Below are 23260 nucleotides of genomic sequence, written 5' to 3'. Positions count from 1 at the left end.
TCTCATTTTACCAGAGCAGCAGCTCTCCCTGTCCCCAGCAGAGGCAGCTGGCACTGTCACCAGAGCTTGGGACAGACAGCCCCCAGCACTGGGGTTTGCTGGCCCACATTGGGGTCAAGGCAGTGCTGGAACATTCCCAGCACTGGGGCGTGGGATGAATGGGAGCAAAACCTCCTGTAAGTGGGAATTTCCTCTTTTACTAAAAGTTGCTGCTTTCCCTGGAAACCTTAACTGGGAGAGGAACGTTTTCCACACTGGAGGGAAATTCTTCACGGGAACCAAGGAAGCAGCAGAGCTCAGATGCCCCTCTCAAGTTCACCCCGTTCCCACCTCACCCCCACACGGATCCGCCACCATTTCTCCGTGTCAGCTCCACATCCGAATGCAGGGGGGGTGGGGGGGGGGGAAGAAAAAAAAAAGCCATTTAATGCAGACAAAGGTTGTATGAAAATATAATTCTGCTTTTGTTAGCAGCCATCAAACTCTAAAAAGCGTCACTTTTGTTTTCTTGTAACATTGTGAAAACCTCGTGTCGGATCGAGAGCTGGGGCCCTCTCGACTAATCGCCTCTCCTTTGTGTTTTTAGATTATAGGGGCAATTAGTGTTGTCAAAACCTCTGGCAATTCTCTTTGCTCTTGACAGGGTGTCAGTCCGCTGGGCGAGAAATGGAAGGTGTTATAACTCTCCGGTAATTAGGATGCCTCCGATTTGAAAATGCCAGCAAACGTGTTCGAGGGGCCGCGGGAGGGGGCGGGGAGCCCGCCCGGGCTGGGGGGGATGTGGAGGAGCAATTAATTAGGGGCTCTCATTCCGAGCACGTTGCCGGCTGATGAATTGGCAGAGGGAAATTAGCGGCGCACCTCGCTCTCCTCGCCAGCTTCCCTCCTGCCCAGATGTTCGCCCAGGGCTTGGCACAGCTGGCTGCGAGCACCTGGGTGCCCGAGCAGCAGCTCTTCACTGGGTGCTGGTGCCACGCGGGGCTCGGGGCTCTCTGGTGGGTGCTGGAGCCTTGCAGGGTGCTGGGGCTCATTCCTGAGCTCCAGCCCTTGGGTGGGAAGTCGGAGGAGTTAATCAATAGCTCTGCCACGGAGGTGGCTGGAGGGGGAAACGCTGGTGACAAACAGAGCTGGCCCCGTGTCCGACACCTCCCTGCAGCAGAATGACTGAGTAAATAGATAAGGCTTTGCAATCTCCCTTGAAGGTCAGCTGGACACCCATCACAGATGGGAGGGACTGCACGGGGCCACCCTGTGCTCCCATCCCCGCTGGAGTGGCTGCAAGGGCTCCAGGCTGGGCAGTCTGGGGGTCCTGGGCAGGGGGACTGGCAGGAACCAGGCTCTCCGTGGGACTTTGTTGGGTTTCTCTGCTCTTTGTGGTCCTGAGATCCTGGGCTGAGGGGCTGAGGAGCTGTTTAGTTTGGATCAGAACCAGGTCCTTGGCTCCTGGCTTGTGTCTGCCCCATCCTGCGTGCCAAGAGCTGCTGCCTCTTCCTGGGATCCCCTGGAAGAGCTCGTGGCTACTGGTGGCTCCTGACCAGCAATTCTTATTTGCTTTCCCAGGAATATGGAGGGTTGTTAAATTCCAGCAAGGCCCTAACCCTGCCCAGAGCCTCGGGAGGGGCTTTGGGCTGGTGGGATCAGTGGAAAGCTGGGATGAGGCAGCTCCTGATGGCTCCATCGGGCATTGCTCCACCTGGGCAGGACCCAGCAGGGCTGGGATCCATCACTGACACCTTCCCAGGAGCTTTGCCGGGGGTGTGGACCCGTGTTTTGATAACCAAAGGCAGGGGCTGGCAGGTTCCCTCAGCCCTCCCTCCTCTTGGCACAGTAAATACAGGAGTTACTGGTGTCAGCTGGAGGTAAAGCTTTGATGTGTCTGGAGAACCCCGTAACCTCTTCCTCAGTGCTCTGCTCTGCAGAGTTATTTGGGTGATCAGTATCTTCCCACTTCCCTGGCGTTTCCCTCCACCCTTCCCATGCTCCCAGCAGGGGAGGGAGCTGTGGTTTGATGCCCAGCTCCCCCAGCTAAATGGCATTTAAAGAAGAGCTCATGGTTCAGGAAGCTTCATCCTGGTGCCAGCAGCACCGTGGGACATCTCCCTGCCATTGCCATGTCCCAGGGGACACACAGTGGCTTCATCCAGAGGAGTGGGGGACATGGAGGATGCTCTGGGAGAGGCACTGTTGGCGTTTGGGGCAGGCTTTGTAGGTCTGGGTTGGGAGTGGTGACATGTCCTTGCTGTCACAGGTCCCCGTGTCCGTGGCCATGATGTCCCCGCAGATGATCACGCCGCAGCAGATGCAGCAGATCCTGTCCCCACCCCAGCTCCAGGCCCTCCTGCAGCAGCAGCAGGCAATAATGCTGCAACAGGTAACGCTGCAGCGGGGCTGAACCCAGCCAGGCAATTCCCACCGGGCTCTGGGAATGCTGGAATTTGTTGGAGGCAGAAAAATGGGTCCTTTCCTCCTTCTGCTCTCCACTCATTTCCTTTGGGATTCCCAGCACGTCCAGGGATGAAAAGAGCTGCAGGTGCTGACAGTGCTGGTGCTGCCACCCTGAGCCAGGGTCTCAAAACCTGCAGAATTCCTGCTCAAGGGTTGGTCTGGGGCTGCCCAGCTCCTGGGAAAAGCCAGGGTCGGGGGGGATGCTCTTGGCTGGATGTGCCCCAAGCAGAGCCCCCATGGCCACTGCTGGGCTTTGGGCAGGTGCCTGTGTCCAGCTCAGAGCTGAGGTTTGTTTCTCATGGCCCTGCTTGGCTTTTCCAGAGATTTTTAGTCAGATGGGGAGGGAAGAAAAAGGAGGAGAAAGAAAAAAAAGTAGATTTCCACTCTGAGACAAAATATGTCTGCTTGGGTAAACAGCTCCCGGCAGCGGGAAGGAGGGAGAGAGGGAGAAACCCCACAAGCATCCTCCACACCCTTCCTCCTGCCTCCAGTACCTGTTTACTCCAAACAGCCTGATAAGGATTCAAGGTTGGCCCCAGGGAAAGAACAAAGGGTAAACACTACCCTGGGTGGGTCCTTCCACAAGCCTCTTTGGAGCCGGATAAAGAAACACGTTTGACTGCAAATTAAACAACCCAGGCCGGAATAGCTCACATTCTCCACCGGCAGCAAACCAAACATCACACCTCTCACCCCTGACCCAATGTTCCTGCTCCCAGCCCGGCCACTCCGCAGCTCCCTGGCTCGGGTTGGCTCGGGGGTAAACAGCCAGCCCCTCCAAACCTGTTCTCAGACACAAACAGCCCCTGGCTGCTGGCAGCCCCGAGCTGATAAAGGCTTCCCGGCATCCCCAGGGACATTCCTGAGCCCGTGCGAGGGGGCTGGGGGGTCCCAGTGACCTCCCCGTGCCTTTCTCCCCCTCCCTGCACGCAGCAAATCCATCACCCACAGTTTATTCAGGGGCCAGGGTGGGAGCTGGTGGCGATGCTGGCAGCTCCCAGCGCTGCCTGTGGACACTGGGACCCTCTCTGGTGGCTCCCTGTGGATCCAGGGGGTTTATTCTGGTTTTAATGGCCCAGCAAACAGCTCTGCTTTGATTTGAGGGGCAGTTCTGACTGCAGGGCTGAACCCCCAGCTCTCACAGGCCAGGGGTTGTGGCTGCTCCTGGTCCTCCCCAGCTGGGACCCCGCTGGCTCTCACAGCACTTGTCAGGGGTGTTTTGGGGTCCCACCATGCCAAAATTGGAGTTTCCCCCAATTTTCCCCCCCTGAAGTGCTCTGTGGTGTGCCAGAGCACCCCAGCCTGCTTTTCTCTCAAGGGACAGCGGGTTGGCATTAAAATAAACATCAGGGTGGGCATTGGGGGTGTTTGGGGGGCTCAAAGCCCAGGGGGATCCAGAGCCCCTGGCAATGCATGCCCAGGGTTCCTCTGCTGCCCTGACTGCCCTGGTGGGTGCTTTCCCTCCTGTCCTGCACCGGGTGACACAGGGAGCCTGGCCTGGTGACAGTGCCAGGAGCTGGCGTGGCTGTGGCAAAGCCTTGGCGCTGGGCACGGGGTGGTGAGGTGGGCACGGGGTGGTCCCACTGCTGATCCCGTTGCTCTCTCCCCTTCCCAGCTGCAGGAATACTACAAGAAGCAGCAGGAGCAGCTTCACCTGCAGCTGTTGACCCAGCAGCAAGCCGGAAAGCAGCAACCCAAAGAGGTGAGCTCACCTGGAGGGCACTGGGCTGGCACCAAAGGGGCACCAGCACAAAACAAGGTGTGGGACAACCCCCAGGGAGCCCATGGCAGTGGCACATGGGACATCCTGCTCTGGGGGTGCAAGGGTGACCAGTCCAGTCACTGGGAGTTGTTGTTCTTCCTCCTTTTCCTCCTCCTCTTCCTCCTCTCTGTGATCTGGTGCATCCACAGGGTGTGGGGCAGCACTGGAGGGGCCACTGGACCCTCCCTGGTGACAGGGACAGTGCCATCCCCCCAGCACAGAGCAGGAGCTCCCCAAATCCCCCGTGGTGGGATCAGGAAGGCTCAGCCCAGCCCAGCCCTGCCAGGCTCAGCTTGGGCAGCCCAGTCCTGGCTGAGCTGGCACTGCAGTGCCCTGGTGAGTGGGCAGGGCTGGTCAGGTGGCAACCAGAGCTGGGCTTTTCCTGCCAGGAAGGGCAGCTCTCCAAAGCCCAGGGAGTGTGGCAAACAGCAGTGATTGATCCCTGCCAAGGGCTCTTCCAGCAGGAGACTGAGGTGGGCAGGGCTCTGAGCCCCCAGGATCACCAGTGCTGGGCAGCTCAGTGCCTGGTGCAGACCCATTCTGTGCCCCTGTGGTTGCAGCAATCTTGCAGAACCCCCTTTACACAGCAGGTTTTGCCCCAAGGGCACAGTGATGGCCCCCAAGGGGTTGTGGCTGTGTTTTGGTCACACAGAGGCTGGGGACAGAGCCCAGGCAGCAGGCAGCACTGCTCCTTTCCTTCTCCTTGGGTACTTTTGCCCCTCTCTCTTGCCAAAATCCTTCACATGGGTTTTTTTTGCTGTGCAGTTTTGCAGAATTCATGTCTGGTGTTGCTGCACCTCCCCTGAGTGTCCTTCCATGGGCTAAACTCATCTTTTTGGCAGGGAGGGAAGATTTTAAGCCCAGCCTGTGTGTTGGGGTGGCACAGGGAGGACTCCCTGGCAAAGCCACGCTGCCATCAGGGGACCAGGCTGGCTGCAGTGGCTCAGGGTCACCTGCTGCAGCCTCAGGCAGGCTCTCACTGTGGGCTCTTGGTGCATTTCCAGGGTCAGGGTTATCAGAACCATCTCCAGGAGCTGCTGGTGCTCCAGGAAATGGGGGAGGTGTAAATGTGAGCTTCCTCAAGGACTTTCCTGCTGGCCCTGGCGATGTTCTCTTGCAGCACTGAGCAGGGATATAATTAAGCTCTGACAAAGCGCTTGCTTAGCGGGCTCTGCTTTAAAAAGCTCGTGTTAACTTTTAATTAAATGGTACAGAGGAGATGGGAAATTTATCCAGCAAGAAAGGGTGTAGCAGTGGGGGAAGGGGTGTTGGATGCTGCTGGAGGGATGTGTGTCCAGCTTTCCTGCTGGGAAAAGCACTGAGGGGTTCTCAGCAAGGGGATGTCAGTGTTCCTCAAAATCCTTGGATAAGCTTTGGTTTCACCCCAAAAATTTGGGTAGCTGGTGTTCCTGAAGTCTGTGTTCAGGTTTGCCTGCTGGGAATGGTGATGCTGTGGCTTCCTTGAAACTCAGGGAAGAGCTGGAGTGTCTGGGATGCCTCCACAGAGCCACCCTTGGATCTTTCCTGGAAACCCATGGCCAGATTTAATTCCAGCCCTGCTGCAGGGTTTGAAAACCCAGCGCCTTCTGCTTCCCCTCTGCCCGATTCCAAGGGCTCCTGTCCATGAGTCAGCAGCTTGGAGTGGGATCTGTGGGTGGGAAGGAGACCAGGAAGGAGCTGGGAGCAGGGACAGCATCTCCAGTGGGAGCAGCTCTGATACCCTGGGAGCAGGGACAGCATCTCTGGGAGGAGCAGCTCTGATATCCCAGGAGCAGAATCTCTGGGAGGAGGAAACAAGGAGCTGTGCTGCAGCCCCTCACCCTCGTGTCTCCCATCCTGCTCCTCCCAGGATGCTTGGCTTCTCCAAGAGACCCCAAAATCTCCTGGAAAGGTCTCCGTGTGTCCCCAAAGCTGCCGAAGGCAGGGGTTGTGCCTGTGCTGAGGCAGGCAGGGTGGGGAGGGGGGGCTGCTGGCTCCTAACCCCGGTGTCAGCTTAATGAAGTGCTGCTGTCAGTCCCGCGTGTCACGGCGCAAACTCCTCCTGATGTGCTCATAAATCAAAGTGACGGCGCCTCTTGCCCCGGTGGCTGCACCCACTCAGCTGCGTCTAATGCACGGTGATGCTGCAGACCCCCACCCCACCCGGGAATGGGCTGGGAGAGGGCTGGGAATGGGCTGGGAGTGAGCTGGGGGAGCCAAGCGTCGGTGACACTGCAGACCCCCAGCCCCAAGCCAGGAATGGGTTGAGAATGGGCTAAGAATGAGCTGGGGGAGCCAAGTCTTGGTGGTGCTGCAGACCCCCAGCCCCACACCGGGAATGGGCTGGGAGAGGGCTGGGAATGGGCTGGGAGTGAGCTGGGCGAACCAAGCCTAGGTGATGCTGCAGACCCCCCAGCCCCAAGCCAGGAATGTGCTGGGAATGGGCTGAGAACGAGCTGAGAATGAGCTGGGAATGAGCTGGGAATGGGCTGGGAGTGAGGTGGGGGAGCCAAGCCCAGGATTCGGCCCCATCACAGAGCCAGCTCCTCTGGGAGTGGCTTTTCCAACGGGAAATGGGAGAAGTGAGGATCAGCGGGCTGTGAGATTTTTGGGAAAGCTGGGGCTGTCATTAGGCTCTCCCCAGCCTGGTTTCTCCAGGGAAAGCTTGGCTTGGAGCCCAGGGGCTGGTGGGTGGCTCTGCATCCCTTCACCCATCACTCAGGGGTTTCGAGGTCTGTGGTGCCACAGGTGTTCCCTAGGGGTGGCAGATTGCCTTCCCCTTGGATCAGGCTTGCTTTGGCTTGGATTTGTGTTCCTGGGGCTGCCCCTCCTGTTCCTGGTCTGTGGAAGCTGCAGGGACATGGATTTGAGGCACATGAAGGTTCAACCTTCACATCACCAGGTTCCACAGCGTCCCTGCCAGAGCCACGAGTGGGGCAGGGCAGCCTGGGGGGCTCAGGGGGTCTGAATCCAGCCAGGCCAGGCCAGGAGAGCCTGGCTGGGCTGTGCATGCAGGCACCATGCCCAGGGATCCTCCTGACCTCATCCACTGCCAGCAGCTCAGCCTGGAATGACGCGGGTGAGGCTGTGCTGGAGCAGAGCTCGGGCTTGCCCCGGGGCCCTCGGGGAGGGCGGTGGTGGAGCCGGGAAGAGGAGGAGAATCCCATCCCATCCCATCCCTTCTCTTCCCATCCCTTCTCTTCCCATCCCATCCCTTCCCTTCCCTCCCAGCTGCTGTTTCTAAGCAAGGCAAGGACAGCGTGTCCATCCCACACAGTGGCAGAGCTTCTCCTCGCCAGGAGGGGACACCCTGGGGGACAGAGAATTCACTGTTAAAGCTCTCAGGCTGCAGCCTGGTCCTGCCCTTTTCCCTCCATCCTGCTGATCCCATGGCCTGGAGCCCTCGTGGCTCAGGATCAGGGATTTCTCTTCGCTGAGCAGGAATTGCTTTGATTTGTGCCTTGATCTTTAAGCCTCAGAGGTGCAGGGATGAGACAGAGCCAGGGAGGATCCAGGTCTGACTCTGGGGAGGCAATTCCACTGTGGCCAAGAGGTGGAGAGGACAGGAAGAGTCCACACATCTCCCTGAGGCTGAGAAACTGGAATTAAACTCTATCTGAAACCTAGACAGGGCTTGTGGTGGTGCCTGACATTGCAGAGAGGGGTTTGGAGCCCATCCTCACCCTCTGATTCACAAAGCCAAGGCTGAGCATCAACAACATCCACAGGGATCCACCTGCACCCAGCGAGACCCTGGGTGTGACCCCAAACTCAGTCGTGGACTGGGGTGGCCCCAAACTCAGTCGTGGACTGGGATTGCCCCAAACTCAGTCGTGGACTGGGATTGCCACAGAGTCTGTCTGCTGCTCCCTGTTGATGCAGCCTCAGGGATCACCAGTTCCCTGGAATTCCCAGTGCCTGGGGGGCCTGAATCCCCTGATGCTCACAAAACAAGGACATCCTGACTGCAGAGCTCCAGTGCTGCTCAGTCAGAACTCGAACATGGAAATACTCCTTTGGGGGGCTGCAGAGTGCAGCGAGGGGGGGATGTGCCCCAGCCTGGCTCCCTGCTGGCACCGTCTGCCCAAACAGGGGGGTTTGGGGGGGTTCACAGGGTCACGGAGCCGCCTGCCCCACTAATGAGGCCGGGCAGCCCCGGGGCAGCTCCCCTCTCCCGGCCAGCTCGGATTAGCAGCTGCCTGTCCCCAGCCCTAATTGAATTCTCTCCCCTTCACTTAATTCTCATGGATTTCTCGGCGCCTCCCCAGGGACCCATCCTGCCTAACTAGTTTAGGGCCAGCCATGCTGGTCAGAGCCTGGCCAGCTCCAGGAGGTGAAGGAGAGTCACCTACTTGGGGGGTGGCTGTGGCCAGGGTGGGGACACCAGTACTGGCACTGGGCACCCCCTTTCCCTGCACCAGTTTCAGCCCCTCACCAAGAATGAGCTCATAACAGTCATTTTTGACAAACAGGGATACATTTCTGCCTTACAGGAGGGTTATGTGCCTGTTGCCTGCTGGGACCCCCCTTTTTATACACCAACCCCACAGCTGAGCCTCCCCCTTGGGACTCCCCAGCTGAGCTTTGCTGCTTCCTCCCCTCACAGCTCCGAGCAAACCCCCCAGCTCCTTTATCTCCCTTTCTTTCCAGCGCTTTATTTTTCCCTTCCCCTTTTCCCTTTCCTTCCCCTCCTCTTCCGATAGATCAAAGCCTCCGTCCGGCTCAGCCGGGAGCCAGCAGGCCCCGCAGCAGGATGGAGGCACCGTCCCCAGCGCTGCCACCCCTCGCTGCCAGCGCCCCTCGCCGCGGCCCCCGACCCCCTCCTGCCCTGCCAGGCCGGCAGTAAAGCTTGGATTTGTCCCTCCTTTTGTCTCAGCAGCCGTTGGGGAACAAGCAGCTGGCCTTCCAGCAGCAGCTCCTGCAGATGCAGCAGCTCCAGCAGCAGCACCTGTTAAACCTGCAGCGCCAGGGCCTGGTGAGCCTCCCGCCGGGGCAGGGCACGGTGCCCCTGCAGACCCTGCCCCAAGGTAAGCACCACGGCCCGGGGGGGTTCCTGGGCTGTAGCCTGGCTGAGGGGGGCTGGGGAGGGGCTGTGCTGTTGGGTTTTGTGATGCCACCAAAGTTTGGGGGGTGATGGTGTCAGCAGTTGGAGCCGTGCAGGGTTGGGGCTCCTCTTCCTCTGGCATAAGGGTGCCAGGATTTGGGACACCTCTTCTTCTGGCTGAGGAGTGCCAGGATTTGGGGCACCTCTTCCTCTGGCAGAGGAGTGCCAGGATTTGGGGCTCCTCTTCCTCTGGCAGGGGGGTGCCAGGATTAGGAACACCTCTTCCTCTGGCAGAAGGGTGCCAGGATTTGGGAAGCCAGGCTCTTGTCCCTTCTGGGAACAGCTCTGTGAGTGCTGCAGCTGCCTTGGTCTGGGTTTCCCAATGGGGCTGTGCAGCCTCCCTTTGCTGTGCCCAGCTCCAGGTGATGCTCTCCCTGTGCTGGGTGAGATTTGGGGAGGCAGGGAGCAGGGAGGAAGCCCTGGGTGCTGCCTCGTGTCCCTGCTGACGTTGGTCACTCTCTCCTGTGCCACAGCTGTTTGTCCCTCAGACCTCCAGCAGCTCTGGAAGGAGGTCACGGCCACGCAGCCCGTGGAGGACAGCATTAAGCAGGAAGGTCTTGACCTCACCACCAACACCTCCAACTCTACCTCGTTTTCGGCCGCCAAGGTCTCGCCTCCCATTTCCCATCACCCTCTGCCCAATGGACAGAGCACCATGCACACGCCGAGAAGGGACAGGTAGAGTCGGGTCGGGCCCTGGCACTTTGTGGTTTTATTGTTGGAGGGGCTGGGATCCATCACCCACAGGGCTGGGAGGGGTGGGAGTTTCTGCCCTCCCCATAAAAGAGGCCTGGCACTGTTTTGCTGCACCCACAGAGGGCAGGGAGCTGTCACTGTGGGGTGTCCCAGGGCTGTCCCCATGCCTGGGAATGCTGGAACATCCCATCTGCCCCACCTGAAGGCCCCTTTCCCTCTTGTGCAGCTCTTCCCACGAAGAGACCCCCGGCTCCCACCCGCTCTACGGCCACGGAGAGTGCAAGTGGCCTGGCTGCGAAACCCTCTGTGAGGACTTGGGGCAGTTTGTCAAGTAAGTGTCACCTTTTTGGGGCAGCTGCTTCTGTCTCAGCTGGGACAGAATGGAGCTGGTGGAGGGGAACATCCTGGGAGTGGGTTCAGCCATCCCAAAATGTGTACCCTGAGCTAGATGACCTCATGGAGAAGGAGAAGACACAGCAGGAGTTGCTGCTGGTGTTGTCCCATCCTTGGAAATCCCAAGGCCGGGCTGGCTTGGAGTGAAGGTGACCCTGCCCGTGGCAAAGGTGGGATGGGATGAGCTTTGTGAGCACTTCCAAGCCAAACCATGGGCTGAGTGAATGATGTGGAGGAGGCCAGAGCCCGGGCAGGCGCCGGCAGCCGGCGAGGGGGGCTGGCAGCCCTGCTGGGGACACGGGGGGAGGCGGCAGATGGCAGATGGCACCGCTGACACCGCTTGTGGGCTCGGCGCTGACTGATTAACTCTGCTGTCGGAGAGCCCTCTGCTAGCGTCAGGGTCAAACAAATTGTTTTCACGCTTCGTCAGAGGTTTACTTAATTAGTTCATTTGCAATTAGATCTCTTTGTAGCCAGGATTTTTAGCAAAGACATCAGAAGGAGCTGACGGGCTGGCGGGCTCCTTCCCCCGCCTCCCCGGCTGTCTGCTCACAGGCTCCTCAGCGGGCAGCTTTTGGGGTTTTCCAAACTCATCCTCCATCCTCTGCCACCCTCTGAGGGCTGGCTCTGGTGGGAACATCCCTTGGACTGTGCCAAGCCATTAGAGGCCTTGCCCGGGAGGATGAGGAGGTGTGAAGGCAGCCCGGGGATGAGTGAAGGATGATTCAGCCTCCTGTGTTCCTCCTTGCTCTGCCTCTGAGTCATGGGGTGAACCCAGATAAGGCATCTCCTGCTGCCTGGCAGGGCATGTTCCAGTGGCACGGGGCAGATGAGAGAGCTCCAGGGTGGGAGCTGGAGCTGGAGTTGGCAGGGAATGCCCAGAGCTGGGTCACGGGGCTGGCAGAGCTGTGCTGTGCCAGCCAGGGTCCCTTCCTGCCCCCCTGGGCACTGGGGAAGGGTTTCTGTCCCCTCCTTGCCAACATGGGCACGAGTTGGGGTGTGGGACAGACAGACAGAAAACTTGCAAAGCTCCCAAAAGCCAAGCCCAGCCTGGAGCCTCCTCTGGGCATCCCTGTGGGCAGCTGGGGTGGTCTGGGCTGGGCTGGGAGGGGCAGCGTGGCCGTAGTGGGCAAGGATGGGGGTCTCTGGAAATGCCTCCATTCCCACTGGGATCCCATAGCTTTTTTGCCCTGGAGAAGCAGCCGTGCCCTGGCTGTGCCATGCGGGGAGAGGGGCAGGGCTGGGGTTCTGGGGGCTCTGCTCACGGGTGGCTTTGGCAGCAGGGCCTCCTTCCCTGGCTTGTCTGAGCACGCCGGGGCTGCGGGGCTCTCGCAGGCAGCAGGGTGAGACTCCTGCTGTCTCCAGAGCCAGCCTGGGGAGGCTGAGGCGCCTTCTCCTGGGCTGTCTCAGCCTTAGTCCTGGGGAGCATCTGGCACACGGCCCCTGGGACCCCCCAGCCTCACCTTTTGGGGTGTTCCAAGCTTGGTGTTTCCCCATAATCCCTCTCCAAACCATCCCACTCTCCAGTGAGGCCCTCCTGGGTTTGTGCCCCCCCAGCAAGGACATGGCCTGGCCTTGTGACATCCTCAGGGCTGGCTGTGTCCCCAGGCTGGTGCTTTGCTGGGTTTGGGGGCGAGGTGATGCCAGGGTGTCCCTGGCTGTGCAGCAAGTGCCAGCTCTGTCACCAGGAGCCCTTCCCCTCCCTGGGGAGGAGGGAGGGCAGTGAGGACCAAAGGTCCTGGTGCTTCCTAAACAAGACACCTCATAAACACCAGGCAGGATGGGGAACAGCCTGGAAATGCCACCTTGTGCCCCCAGGGCTTCCCTCAGAGCGTGGAAGGCAGCCTCCCATGACGCTGCCTTTGTGCTGGGAACCTGCTCCTCAGGTCCTCCTGGCACCTCCTGCCAGCAGCTGCTCCAGGAACATCCACGGGCTTTCCCTCTGCCTGAGGCTGCTCCTGAACACCCCAGGGCTGCCTGGGGAAGGGCTGAGTGTCCTCCAGCCCAGGTTTGGGGTGCTGCCACAGCCTGGTTTGCTCAGTCACCTCCGTGCCTCAGTTTCCCTCGTGCTCGCCCCGCTTTGGGCAGCGGTGCAGGAGCATCCCTGAGCAATTTGCAGGTCAGGGCTGATCCCAGGTGTGGCCCCAGCAGAGGGGCTGAGTTTTGGGCATGCCCAGGCCTAACCAAACCTCCATGTTCTCCTCCCCAGACACCTCAACACAGAACATGCACTTGATGACCGAAGCACGGCCCAGTGTCGAGTCCAGATGCAAGTGGTACAGCAGCTGGAGATACAGGTGGGTGTCCCACCCCAGCCCCCACGGCCACGGGGACAAAAAGCCACCTCTTTGTCACCCTGTGCTTCAGCTGCCCCCCTCAGGAGAGGGTGACAGGGTTGGGGACTGTAACCACACAAGTGGGGACTTGTTTTAAGCACCCATCCCAAAGAGGAATCCTGCACCATTGGAAATCAAGCCCTCAAATTCATTCCCCTCTCATCCCAAAGTGTCCTGTGGGTGAAAGGAGGTGCCACAGATGTGGAAGGCAGGAGGGTTTGTCCCCACATGGGCTGTGCCACCTCCCTGGGAGCCACAGGGCTGCTTGAAAACCAGGCCACTTATTTTGGTGCCTGAGCGTGGTCTTTGGAGCCCAACTTTGGGGTGCTATTTTTGGCCAGGCAGTTCTTTAAATAGTGCTTTTTCCCAGCCTCTCTGAGCCCCCAGAGTGCTCTGCTTAACTCAGTTAACGGAGAAGAGAGGGGGAAAAAGGGGGAGGAAATGGGGGGGCTGGAAAATGGGATGGGGCAGGGGGTCACCCCCGTGGTGGGACAGTGCTGGGGCTGGCAGGGGTCACCCCCGTGGTGGGACAGTGCTGGGGCTGGCAGGGGCTCAGCGGGACAGTGCCTGGGGGTGGCAGGGGTCACACCCATGGTGGGACAGTGCCTGGGGGTGGCAGGGGCTCAGTGTGGTGTGTGGCTGTGGCTGTGTGTGACACCACAGGGGACACTGGGACACTGGCCCAGCACACAGCAGGACGAGATGTGCAGCACCCTTGGGACCCCCAACCCAGAATTAGGGGCCTCACAGGGGCTGTGGGACAGGGGGACACATCCAAACCCGGGTGGGAGTGGAGGCTGTGTCCTCCTGTCCATCCATCCCCTCGCCTCAAGCCAGAGCTTGAAAGCAATTACTGGGGCTTAAAGAGGGGAGGGAAAGGAAAAGGGGAGGAGGGAAAAAATAATAATAATATAAAAAAAAAAGCTGAAGGGCGAGAGCAGAGCTGTGTGTGCAGAGAGGAACCTGCCACGGAGCCACCAATTAGAAAGTTTGGAGCGCGGAGCTCCCGCTGTGCCGGCTGCATCACGAGGGGAGAGCTGTCAGCTCTAATGAGCACCGCGGCAGCAGAAAGCAGCAGAGCTGCTCCAAACTTGCTGCAAACTCCTGCTTTTAACCCCTTCCTCGCCTAGCTCTGCCAGGGGGCTTGGCTGGAGCGTGGGGACTCCCCCAAGCTTGAGGGGTCCCGGTGGAAAGGGAAGGTGACGGGAAGGGAGTGGGGTGTCAGATCCCATCGGCTCCGCCGGGCTCAAAATCTCTCCTGGTGCCACAGTGAATATTTCAGCCTCTGCTCAGTGCAGGGAGTAAACAGGCAGGGAGCAATTACAGCGATGTGGGAACGCTGGGGGATGGATGGACCGATGGACAGGGAGCTGCTGGGGAGGCACAGGGGACAGGGCAGTGACAGCAGGCACGGGGACAAGAGCGCCCAGGGCTATTGTGGGTGGCCCTGCTGGTGGGTGGCAGCCTGGGGGCTCGGGGAATGGCTCTGTGGATCTTTCCCCCAGTGCACACACGGAGCTGGAGTGGTCCCTGTGCCCACCATGGTGGGTGCAGCAGCCCTCACTGGGGCTCTCAGGAGCCAGCATCAGGCAGGAGGTGGCACTTGGGGGGTTGCTGCCTGTCCAGACCAGGTCTGGGGGCTCATGGCAATGCCTCCGTGGTGACTTTGGCACTGTGTGACCATCCCTGTCCTGCTTCCTGCCTCCCCCAGCTGGCCAAGGAGAGCGAGCGTCTCCAAGCCATGATGGCTCACCTTCACATGAGACCTTCAGAGCCCAAGCCTTTCAGCCAGCCTGTAAGCGTGAGTCCCTTCCTGCCCTCTATGTGCCCTCCCTGACGGCTGCTGTCCCCTCCCTGCCCTGTGCACGGTCACCTGCCTGGGCTCTGGGGGGTGGATGTGCCTTGGCCACCCTCTGGCAAATGCAGCTGCTCCACCAGCTCTGACATGGGGTGGGTGCATCCCCATCCTGTGGGTTCATCCCACGGGTGCATCCCCCTCCCATGGGTTCATCCCCATCCCATGGGTTCATTCCCATCCCATGGGTTCATCCCCATCCCATGGGTTTACCCCCATCCCATGGGTTAATTCCCATCCCAGGGAGTCATCCCCATTCCACAGGTTCATCCCATCCCACTCTTGCACCCCCATCCCACAAATTCACCCTATCCCATGAGTTAATTCCAATCCCATGGGTTCACCCCATCCAATGGGTGAATTCCCATCCCACAAATTCACCCCCATCCCATGGATTCTTTCCCATCCCACGAATTCATGCCCATCCCATGGGTGAATTCCCACCCCATGTGTCCATCCCCATCCCACGGGTCCATCCCCACCCCCTGGCTGCATCCCACCCTTTCCAAGCCCACCAACCTCCCCCCTGCCATCCCCTCCCCACCTCCTCCGGAGCCGCCGGTGTCCCCAGGGGCTCTCCCAGCCTTCCCAACCCCTTCCCTCCGTGCGTGTCCCCGCAGCTGAACCTGGTCTCCAGTGCCACCCTCTCCAAGAGCACTTCTGACACGTTTCCTGACGGTTTACCTCATCCCCCCACGTCGGCCACGGCGCCCATCACCCCCCTGCGGCAGGGCCCCTCCGTCATCAGCTCTTCCACTTTACACAGCGTGGGGCCCATCCGCAGGAGGAACTCGGAGAAGTTCTGCACCCCAATCTCTTCAGGTGAGCTCCGGGCTGGGGCTCAGCGCCCTCCTGAGGGGCTCAGGGGGTCCCTTCACTCCAGCCCCCCCTCTGTTTGTTGTCCCCCTGCAGAGCTTGCACAGAATCACGAGTTTTACAAAAACGCCGACGTCCGGCCGCCCTTCACGTACGCCTCGCTCATCCGGCAGGTGAGAGCCTCGGGGTCCAGCTCTGCGCCCCAAAACCCTCCCTCAGCGCCCCCCCACCTGCTGGACCCCAGCTCTGCCCCTCGGGACGGGTGTCCAACCCCACGAGTGACAGCCTTGTCCCCTCTCTGGCTGCCCAGGCCATCCTGGAGACCCCCGACAGGCAGCTAACGTTGAATGAAATCTATAACTGGTTCACGCGGATGTTCGCCTACTTCCGGAGGAACACAGCCACCTGGAAGGTGAGAGCACCCCTGCCTGGCACCCTGGGCTCTCCCCAGCCCAGCCTGGGCTCACCCCATCAACCCCAGGCTCACCCCAACCCACTCTGGGTTCACCCCATCCCAGATCAGGCTGACTCCATCCCATCCTGGTTCACCCCAGCCCACCTTGGGCTCACCTCAACCCACTCAGGCCTCACCTCCACCCATCCCAGGCTCACCTCAACCCACTCAGGCCTCACCTCCACCCATCCCAGGCTCACCTCAACCCACTCAGGCCTCACCTCCACCCCTCCCAGGCTCACCCCAGCCCACCCTGGGCTCACCCCAGCCCACCCAGGCTCACCCCAGCCCACCCTGGGCTCACCCCAGCCCACCCCAGGCCTGGCTGCTGCAGGAGATGCTCCTGTGCTCAAGGACCAATTCATTGCCCAGCTCTAAAATGGTGTGAGAAATAATTTTAGGACCAAATCCCACTTTTTCTGCCCCCCAAAACGCCTCGCTGGGCTGTGGGGATGCATCATGCCTGCAGTGGGATACAGCAAAGGGCTGTGTGGTAAAATCCAGGGATTTTCTGTGCAGAGCAAAGGCAGAGGCAGGAGTGAGAGACTGGAAACAGCAAATAAGGTTAATGATAACCCGGGGGCAGGTGACACTGCTGGTGGCTGGGATGGAGGGGCTGGCAGGGGGACCAGCAGCAGGGAAGCCCCTCTGCCACCCCCCAAGCAGCTGTCTGTGCCCATCAGGTCCCCCCAGCCTCTCACAGACAAAAGTTTTTGTCCCTGAGGTGGTTTTGTCACCAGCCTGGGCTGCTGGAGTGAATTTTGGGGCAGCACATGAGTGCTGGGGCTGCTCCCCTTTTGCTTTTTTAGAAATCAGAGCTGGGAAAAGCCATCTGAGAGGAGCAGGGGGTGTGGAAGGAGCAGTTCTGTGATTCTGTGATTCACTTCTTGCCTCAGCCAGGGAAGATTTATTTATTTATTGTTTCCTGCTGCACATATTTACTGAGAGGCAGCTCAGCTCCCTCCTGCTCAGGGCAGCAAGGAGCGAGGTGGCAGAGGGAAACCTGCTAGTTTAAATAAAAATAATTAAAATCAGCAAGGTGCAAGTGAGATGGAGCTTTTGGAGAGGCTTGAGGAGGAGGAATCCATTCTCCAGGAGCTCAGGGCCCCCATGTGTCGGGCTGCAGATCCAGGCTTTGCTTCCATGGGAGACTTTTGGGTGGATTTCAGGCATTTTGGCAAACCCCTGGAATGGGGACAGGGTGGCAGCAGTGGGGCAGAGCCCTCTCTGGCCATCACTGCCCCCAGGGCCTCAGTTTCCTCCTCTGCAATGAGATAATGGCAGGTGAAAATGCCTTTTTCCTGCCTTTTTGTTGCTGAAAGGAATAAAGATTTTGGGGTTTTTTGCAGTTTGCACATACCCTGTGTTAGCAAGGGCAGAGTTAGAGAAGGGCATCCCTCAGTTTTCTGCTTCCCTTTTTTTAGTCTTTATTTTTTCCTGTCCTACCACCAAAAAGGGATGGCAGGGGATTAAAAAGATCTGGGCAGGGGGGAATAATTCTCTTCACAATTTGCAGTGCCCAAGGCCAGGCTTCTGAAGGAGGGGGATACACAGGAAAAAAATAACTTATTTCCTCTCCTTGAAACCCACTTTTCTGGGGTTTTCCCCTCTTTTCCTGTGGCTCCCCCCTGGGATGGGACAGGAGTGCTGGGACCAGGGTGGGGAAGCCACGGGGAGACCCCAGCAGGGCCCAGGGAGGGTGGAGGGTGCAGAGCAAACATCATTAGAGGAGAGAGATGAGAAGCAAACAGAGCAGCTGGGCCTGGCTCTGAGCAAACACTGCCTGGGAACACAAACCCAGCCAGGCTGAGGCGGGGGACACGTCCCCTCTGCCCCCAAACTGGGGGGTGGCCTGGGACCTGCTCTGGGACATGGCAGCAGCACAGGGATGGGGCATGCCGGGCTCCAGGGGTGCAGGATCACACCCTGCCCACTGCCAGGCTTTATTTTATTTTATTTTATTTTATTTTATTTTGTTTTATTTTATTTTATATTTTATTTATTTTATTTTATTTTATTTATTGTATTTTGTTATTTGTATTTTATTTATTTTATTTTATGTTCATTTTTATTTTATTTATTTTCATTTTTATTTTATTTTCATTTTTATTTTATTTTATTTTGTATTTTATTTATTTTATTTTATTTTATTTTATTTTGTTATTTTTATTTTATTTTATGTTCATTTTTTATTTTATTTTCATTTTTATTTTCTTTTATTTATTTTTTTTAAATTTTATTTTATTTTATTTTATCCCCACCTGAGCCTTCCCAGGCCCATCCTCACCGGTGACTCAGAGCAGGGGGTGTCACCAGGGCAAAAAGGGGACCCTGGGCAGGGGAGGTTCTGGCTCTGCCACGCTCCTGGCTGCAGCCTGGGCAGTTTTTGGGCAAAGGGAAGGAGGGGGTGTGGGCAGGACCCTGCCTGGCAGGGAGGGACATCCTGCGTGTGCCCACAGGGGACAGGGCTCAGGGACAGTGCCAGGACAGAGCGGGGATGAGGCTTGTCCATCCTGGGGTCCCTCCTGGGCTTCCTGGGATGTCTCTCTGCATCCCAACCCCCCCGTCGGGGTGGTGCCAGTGCAGAGTTTGGGGCCAAGGGGTGCCACAGGCCCTGTGCCAGGGCATGGCCCAAAGGGAGCATGTCCCTTTGGGTGGCAGTGGCACAAGGCTGGGACACGGGGCCTGGCTTCAGCCTCACCAAGGAGTCAGGGTCCTGCTGGCACCCAGGGCTCCCCCAAGATCCCACCGAGCTGGGCCTGGACCGCCCTCCCCAGGGAGCCTGGGAGCTGCTGGCAGTGTCCCCAAGGGGTGAGAGGAGCCTGTCCCTGCTGCTTGTCACCGTGTGACCCTGGCACCATGGCATGGATGGACGGAGGGATGGAGGGAGGGATGGATGGATGGATGGATGGATGGATGGATGGATGGATGGATGGATGATGGATGGATGGATGGATGGATGGTGGATGGGGGATAGATCCATGGATCCATGGATGGATGGATGGACAAATGGATGACAAGGGAAGAGCCCAGCTTTGTTTTTCTCCTCAAATTCTAAGCCAAGGGGCGATGCTGGTGCCATTTGCTGAGCTCTGGGCGCTCTGGCACTCGAAGGCACGGGGGAGGCTCAGTCCTTGTGTCTCCTTTTGCCTTGTTGTGCTGGCCAGGCTCCTTTGTTTATACAGCCCCCGTTCGACCTTTTAAATTGCTGTTAATGTTTTAGCGTAACGAATTAGTCTCTCATCACGAATCAGGACTCGAAATAAAAAAAAAAAAAGGAGAGAAAAAAAACCCCTCCGAGGCCAACTTCCTGAAATTGGGGTCATTCTCATTTGCAAGGCAGAGAATCTGAGAACCTTAATGCAAGGAAATTTATTCAAAGGCAGAGCCCCGGCGTGATTAGGCCCTTTGTAATTATAGCTCCGAGAGATTCCACTCCAGCCTCCTGCCTCCCTCATGGATTAGCAAGTGAGTCGGAAAAATACACAGGATTTAATTAGAGGCAAATTAAAATTGGTAATGAAATAGGGGCAGTAGCAAATGGCAGGGAGTTGGAAGGGGAAAAGGGAGCTGGTATCTCTCGGGGCTGCGCTGTCTGCCTACGTGTGTGTCTCTTTATTTTACATTTAGAAATGTAAAGATGGTCGATGTAAAGAAGAAAGGGAGGGAAAGGACCAAAACGGCAGGGGAGGGGTGGGGGGGAAGAAAAAGGAAGGCAAAGAGGAGCTGGCTTTGCTGAGCATCACCAGAGCTGCAGCAGAGCTGGTGGCCCTTGTCCCACCGTGTCCCCACCGTCCTCAGCATCAAACCAGAGTCCTCCAAGCAGTCACCACTCAGTGCCAGAGGGGTCAGGGAGCACCCAGGGGGCTTTGGGGAGCGTTTGGGTGTCAGGAGCCGTGGGGCTGGGCAGGGAGGAGGGTGGTGAGGGGGTGGCACTGAGGTCATGGCCTGTGTGCCCACAGAACGCCGTCCGCCACAACCTGAGCCTGCACAAGTGCTTCGTGCGCGTGGAGAACGTCAAGGGCGCCGTGTGGACCGTGGACGAGCACGAGTACCAAAAGAGAAGGCCACCAAAGATGACAGGGTGGGTGCTCCTTCCCCGTGGGACACAGCCCCAGAGCTGCCACCAGCCCGGTCCCCGGGCTGGGAATGCTCAGCCCTGCATCCCTCTGCTTTCTCTCTTCCTGCAGGAGTCCCACCTTAGTCAAAAATATGATTTCAGGACTCGGTTATGGAGCACTTAATGCAAGTTACCAGGTAAGGACCCAGCCCTGGTCCTGACAGGGACACGGGGACACTCAACCCTCCACAGTCCTGCTCTCCACTGGGGTCTTGCATCTCATCAGGAAATGAGGGACAAGGGGGATGGGTTCAAGTTGAAAGAGGGGAAATTGAGGTTTGATGTATGGAAGAGATCATTCATTCCCTGTGAGGGTGGACAGGCCCTGGCACAGACTCCCAGAGCAGCTGTGGCTGCCCCATCCCTGGGAGTGTCCAAGGCCAGGCTGGGCAGGGCTTGGAAAAACCTGGGACAGTGGAAGGTGTCCCTGCCCATGACGGAGTGGGATGAGATGTGATTCAAGAACCTTCCAACCCAAACTCCATGCCAATCCGTGCTCCCCTCACAGGCTGCGCTGGCAGAGAGCAGCTTCCCCCTGCTCAACAGCCCCACCATGATCAACACCAGCTCGGCCAGTGCCATGCTGCACGTGGGCCACGACGACGTCAGCAGCACCGTGGAGCAGGTCAACAGCAACGGCAGCAACAGCCCCCGCCTGTCCCCACAGCAGTACAGGTCAGCCTGGCCCTGCCAGGGCACTGGGGTGCTGAGGGGGGCTGGCACGCTGGGCACTGCCAGCTCTCTGGGCTCCTGTCGCCAGGGTGATGGGGTTTGGGCTCCTGTCACCAGAATGAGGGGTTTGGGTTCTTGTCACCAGGGTGAGGGGGTTCTGGACCAGAAAATTTGGGAAGTTTTGGGTGGTGGCACCCACTCTCTCAGGGTAAAGGGCGTTTTGGCTCCTGTCCCCAAGGCAAGGAGGCTCTGGATCAAATAATTCAGGGAGTTTTGGGTGGTGGGACCCACTCCCCCAGGCTAAAGGCTCCCTCTCCCCACAGCCACCAGGAGCTGCTTTGAGGGCAGCTCTCAGAGCAAGGGCAGTTTGGGCTCCTGCTCCCAGGGGTGAGGGGGGTGAGGGGGGTTCTGGACCAGAAAATTCAGGGAATTTTGGCTGGTGGTGCCCACCCCCCAAGGCTGAAGGCTCCCCCTCCCCACAGCCACCCCGTGCACGTGAAGGAGGAGCCAGCTGAGGCAGAGGACGACAGCAGACCCGTGTCACTGATGGCCAGCACCAACCAGAATGTGACGATCCAGGACGACAGGGACCTGGAGGAGGAGCTGCCGGTGGAAGACTTGTCCTAAGGACTCCTTCCTCCTCCCCCACCGAGGGGAAAACCCTTCCCACCCTCCTGGACGGAGACCAAGCCACGCTCCCACCTCCCCAAGGTGACCTTGGCGTTATCCTGGTTCTTTCAAGGCACTTCCACAAAGCAAAAAGGTTTTCCTTGGGACGACAATGACAATGACAACGACACCAACCCGTTGCTGCTGGCGTGTCCCTCACGCTGCCACTGCCCGGGCACGGACTGGCCCCGCCACCTCAGCAGAAGCAAAACCCCAAGAGCTGGACTTTTCCTGCCCTCCTCCCTCGGTTAGTGACTGGTGGACGAGGATGGCAGGTTGGTTGTTCCTGTCCTCCCTGCAGGGAAGGCACCTCTGTCCCCTGTCCCCCCGCGGTGCCCGGGCCCCGGGGAGCGGTGGCAGCACCCCGCTGTCACCTCTGCGTGCCCCGCTGGGTTCTGCACTATGGAGGGGTCGTGGGGCCTGCCCACGTGCTGCCTCCACCCAGCTTTGGGGGGAGAAAGAGCAGAAATGGGGCTGAGCCCTCTGCTGGATGTGGGGGTTGGCACGGAGCTGGGATGGACACGGAGCGGCGCGGTGGTGGGACCGTGTCCCCTTGTCACCTCTGCCTGGCAAGCAGAGTGGCCTCCCGGCTTGCCCACCCTCCCTGAGCCCCAGCTGGTGGGGGGCTGCTGGCCCCAGCAGTGCTGACCATCCCCAGCAGTGCTGACCATCAGTTCTGACCATCAGTGCTGACCACTAGTGCTGACCATCCCAGCAGTTCTGACCATCCACAGCAGTGCTGACCACCAGTACTGACCATCCCCATCAGTACTGACCACCAGTACTGACCATCCCAGCAGTTCTGACCATCCCAGCAGTTCTGACCATCCCCAGCAGTGCTGACCACCAGTACTGACCATCCCAGCAGTGCTGACCATCCCCAGCAGTGCTGGCAGCAAGGACACAGCTCCCTCCTTCCTGCTGGACATCGGTGCCACCTCCCAGCCAGCAGGGATGGCCACTGCTCCCCTTTCACTTCAGGGAAAGGCTTCCTGTGCCTCCCATTGCACCCCCAAAGCTGGGCCAGGGGCGTGGTGGAGCCAAGGGGTGACATCCCCACGGCTGAGCACCTGCAGGGGACCTGGGGGTCACCAAAGCTGGCCCTGGAGGATCCCTGTGGTGGCCAAATCTGGCTGTGGCCCCCGAGCCGAGCCTGCTGCTGCTGCTGGTGGGGGAGGAAATTGTGCTTTTCATCTTTTCTTTTCTTCATCCTTTTGTTTGCGTCCAGATGGGAAGATACCAAAAGATTTCTTAGAGACAGAAGGTCCGTAGTTCAGGTGAACAGATGGTATTCATGCCAAAAAACAACAACAAAACACACACACAAAAAAATTAATAATAACGAGAACAACACAACCAAACACCCCTCTTCTCCCTGCTCTTTCTTTCTGGGGTGGTGATGTGGGTACCCAGTGCCAGGCTCCTCCTGGGAGGCAGCGTGGCATTCCCAGTGTCCCGTGGTGGCTTTGGGGAGCATCACCTTCCCTCAGGAGCATCCCCTACCCTGGGAATCATTCCTTTCCATGGGAATCCTGCCCTTCCTGGGAATCCTCCCTTCCCTGGCACAGCCAGGCTGGCTCTGGCTGTCCTGGCACCCAGCAGGGCCCTGAGGGATCTGCTCTGGTGGCCCTGGAGCTGCTCTGGTTTTTAAGGCCAGCTCTGAGCTCTCCAGAGTGACCCCGGGGTCTCCTCCATCCCTCTCTGTCCCCGTTTTCCTGGGATGTGACATTCCCAGGGAGTTGTGTCACCGTTGGCATCGCGGGAGCCGCGTTTTGGGCTGGAAATGCCACACCCAGCGCCGTCAGGGTCACCTGTCCCCGTGTGTCCCCTCTGTGACCCCCCCCGAGGGGCTCCTGGCGCTGTGGGGTGAGCCTGGACCCCCCTCATCCTTTTATCCTTTTCCTTGCCCAGCGCATCCTCCGTGCCCAGCGGGCTGGGGGGTCCCTGTGCCACCCCGTG

The 23260-nt window shown here is 58.8% G+C and overlaps 1 protein-coding gene across 6 annotated transcripts in view; it reads left to right on the top strand.

Annotated features, from left to right (window-relative positions):
- Positions 1-22657, top strand: part of FOXP4 (forkhead box P4) — a 53141-nt gene extending 30484 nt beyond the window's left edge. For 3 of the 6 annotated variants that reach the window (XM_039695899.1, XM_039695901.1, XM_039695900.1), the window contains exons 4-17: positions 2249-2371; positions 4061-4147; positions 9063-9213; positions 9764-9968; positions 10213-10317; positions 12589-12676; positions 14427-14516; positions 15191-15392; positions 15483-15559; positions 15697-15798; positions 19803-19924; positions 20031-20097; positions 20469-20635; positions 21115-22657. In XM_039695899.1, coding sequence (XP_039551833.1) covers positions 2249-2371; positions 4061-4147; positions 9063-9213; positions 9764-9968; positions 10213-10317; positions 12589-12676; positions 14427-14516; positions 15191-15392; positions 15483-15559; positions 15697-15798; positions 19803-19924; positions 20031-20097; positions 20469-20635; positions 21115-21259 — 1731 coding nt within the window. In that variant the 3' untranslated portion in view covers positions 21260-22657. The remainder of the gene's footprint in view (positions 1-2248; positions 2372-4060; positions 4148-9062; positions 9214-9763; positions 9969-10212; positions 10318-12588; positions 12677-14426; positions 14517-15190; positions 15393-15482; positions 15560-15696; positions 15799-19802; positions 19925-20030; positions 20098-20468; positions 20636-21114) is intronic. The other 3 variants (XM_039695904.1, XM_039695902.1, XM_039695903.1) reach the window with 3 other exon arrangements.
- Positions 22658-23260: the final 603 nt, after the last annotated feature.

This window comes from Passer montanus, unplaced genomic scaffold (assembly GCF_014805655.1).
Source record: "Passer montanus isolate IOZ18808 unplaced genomic scaffold, ASM1480565v1 scaffold93, whole genome shotgun sequence".
NCBI lineage: Eukaryota > Metazoa > Chordata > Aves > Passeriformes > Passeridae > Passer > Passer montanus.
Note: the sequence above shows the minus strand (reverse complement) of the source record. Positions and strands in the feature narration are given on the sequence as shown.